General features: G+C 47.0%; 1 protein-coding gene across 1 annotated transcript; it reads left to right on the forward strand.

Moving 5' to 3' along the window:
- The first annotated feature begins 262 nt into the window (after positions 1 to 262).
- On the forward strand, positions 263 to 2,251 carry LOC147005023 (actin-related protein 3B-like). The gene is made up of 3 exons (XM_085836169.1): positions 263 to 499; positions 1,085 to 1,168; positions 1,891 to 2,251. The coding sequence occupies exons 1-3, from the start codon at positions 263 to 265 to the stop codon at positions 1,984 to 1,986; spliced, it is 417 nt and encodes a 138-aa protein (XP_085692295.1). The 3' UTR covers positions 1,987 to 2,251.
- Positions 2,252 to 2,743: the final 492 nt, after the last annotated feature.

The following is a 2,743-nucleotide window of genomic DNA, read 5'->3' on the forward strand; positions in this document are numbered from 1 at the left end:
AGAGGTGGACAAGGAATGGCTATTCAGGGGCTAAAGCTAGCCTAAGATAGGCAACTTGCTTCTCGAGCTGCAACGTCCCAGCCTCCCCATATCTCTGCAGTTTGTAACCAGTCTTTGCAAACATAGCAAACCTGTGCTTTCTGGCTGGTGGTGTCAGCTGAGGGATTCCAGGGGACTCAGTGCAGGGAAGAGGAGAGGGTGTGGGAGAGTTGCTGCAGGCAGCCCAGCAGCAGTCTGCCTTCAACTCCGACAGGGGGCGCTCATGCTGCACAGTGTGTTACTTACACAAGTCATCCTGCTGTATGCAGAGACTGAACCATCACAGGCACTCAGTCTCACCCAAGGCTGCGCACAGTCCACTTTGGTCTTTCAGAACGTCGTTCTTTCTGGAGGCTCCACAATGTTCAGAGATTTTGGAAGTCGTCTGCAGAGAGATTTGAAAAGAGTGGTGGACGCCAGGTTAAAACTGAGCCAAGAGCTCAGTGGAGGCAGGATAAAGGTAGGAGGCTGTGTGCCAGCCGCTGTGGGGGTAGAGCCAATCTTCACTGGGGGGTAGCCGAGGGTTGATGCTGGAATTCATGGGAGGTCGTCCTTAAACCCACCCGGGTCAGGCATCAGTGTGTGTGACCAGGGTGATGCAGAGACAAGATGGGCTTATGGTGAGGAGATGTTTTCATTAAATGGAAAAAACTGCTGTGCGTGGGGAGCCAGGCCATGCTCATCCAAGACAACAGCTCTGAGCTGCGGGGTGCTGTCTGGACTTCTCCCTGAGGTCGGCTTTGGTGGGGAAGAGAACCTATGGCAGTGAAGTTGCCCGCTGTTATAGTGTTTGTTTTGTTATAGTGTTTGGGGGTTCACTTTGTAACTGGCCTTGCTACACCCTGTGATTTGTTTGAGGGAAGCTATTGGTTTGATTAATTGTGTGTTTTAGTATTGGAAGAAGGGGTCTCCTGAATCTGTGGGCTGGGCCTATAGCATGACTGAGGCCGTCACCGGAGGAGTCACTGTCTATCATGGACACACTGCTTGGAGGATGCAGTGCACAGACTAAATGCAGACTAAATGCAGTTGCTTTCTTTTTCAGCCTAAGCCTGTGGAGGTGCAGGTGATCACTCACCACATGCAGTGCTATGCCTTGTGGTTTGGAGGCTCGATGCTAGCCTCAACTGTAAGTCCCTGATCTCTTGTCATTTGTGCTTTCCTATTGAGTTTGGATAAGTACTGTCTACAAATGTGAAATAACATGTGTTCTGTTTGCATGGCTTTAAATAGGCAAAACAAATTCTACTTGATATAAGAATATTTTAGTCACTTAAATTGTATGCTTTATTAACAAACACGGTGGTGGCACATGCCTTTAATCCCAGCATTTAGGAGGCAGAGGCCAGCCTGGTCTACACAGTGAGTTCCAGGACAGTCAGGGCTACATAGAGAAACCCTGCCTTGAAAAGAACAGCAACCAAAAACAGAACAAAAGAAAGAAACAAACAAACAAACAAAACACCCCACTACTACCACCACCACTATCAAAAACCAAATAAATAAATAAATAAATAAATAAATCCACCCCGCTCATTGTCCCTTCCAAGTGGTTATTTTAATTATTAATATTCCCCCTACCCCCAGAGTTTGTTAGCAGCCATTTTTAGTTCAAGTTGACACATATTTGATCCCAGTAAGGGAAACTAAGTAGATTTGTTGTTGCTTTGTAAAGTTGGAAATTGCTGAGTGAATTTTAAAAAGTGAAGTCAACTTCTGCCTGGTTTGTTATCAGGTCAGATGTGGTACCGTGATTGTCTGGGACCCATGGATAAGTCCCTCCCATTTGCTCAATGTTTTCCTCTTTCCACCTGCTCATCTTCTTCCTCCTGCTGGCTGCTCCTCCTGCAGCCGGAGTTCTTTCAGGTCTGTCACACCAAGAAGGACTATGAGGAATATGGCCCAAGCATCTGCCGCCACAACCCGGTCTTTGGAGTCATGTCCTAGTGTCTGCGTTGGAGCAATTGTCTGACAGTGTCCTGTTGGGGAATAAGTGTCCTTCAGAACCCAGAGCAGCCACGGCTCCTGTACATAGCAGTGTGGAATGGGTGTGTGAGCAGCGTGCTTTCATCACCAGTGGGGCCGGGCACGGTCTTCCCAGTAAAGCCATTTATCCGGTATGACTGTTCGTGGTCCTCCTCCCAGCCCCTCCCCTCCTGCCCCTCCCACTCTCTCTCCTTTCCACCCGAGCTTCTGGTCAAGTGTAGCTCTGAAGGAGTCCATGCAACTGTAGAAACTACTAGAGGATGCAGTGGATTCTCCAGGAAAGACTGTAAGGTGGGGGAACCCTGGCCTTCCCAGCCTATTTTTGTAACTAAAATGTTACAAACTTGAAATACAAATTGATGTTTATATTTCCTATCATTTTGTATTTTATGGTATTTGGTATAACCAGCTAATGCTAAGCATGAGTAGTCACAGAGTTCATGGATGTCAGAGTTCTGTAATAAAGTACTTGATTGTGAGGCATGTTCTGATGTGTGTACAGGCTTTATGCCACGTCTGCTGGGAAGTGATTACATGTTGTTGGGGTGGTGTGACATCTGAGCACCAACCGCTGTTGAGTGAGAGTTGGTACAGATGTATCTAACTTCCTGGAGCTGCTTTATAGAAGACAATGGTTTAATGTTGTTGAGTGCGGGATGAAATACTATTGCACTGTTGTAATAAAGGCTGCTAGAATCTTTATAACTGTTCCTTGTGG

This window comes from Mus caroli, unplaced genomic scaffold (assembly GCF_978045245.1).
Source record: "Mus caroli unplaced genomic scaffold, Mus_caroli_1 scaffold_4, whole genome shotgun sequence".
Taxonomy (NCBI): Eukaryota; Metazoa; Chordata; class Mammalia; order Rodentia; family Muridae; genus Mus; species Mus caroli.

What these genes read in the sequence shown, in the direction of transcription:
- LOC147005023 (XM_085836169.1), top strand. Translation starts at nt 263, where the DNA reads ATGCTGCACAGTGTGTTACTTACACAAGTCATCCTGCTGTATGCAGAG. An exon ending in TCAGTGGAGGCAGGATAAAG is followed by an intron (nt 500 to 1,084) that starts GTAGGAGGCTGT and finishes TTTCTTTTTCAG; the next exon opens with CCTAAGCCTGTGGAGGTGCA. An exon ending in GCTCGATGCTAGCCTCAACT is followed by an intron (nt 1,169 to 1,890) that starts GTAAGTCCCTGA and finishes CTCCTCCTGCAG; the next exon opens with CCGGAGTTCTTTCAGGTCTG.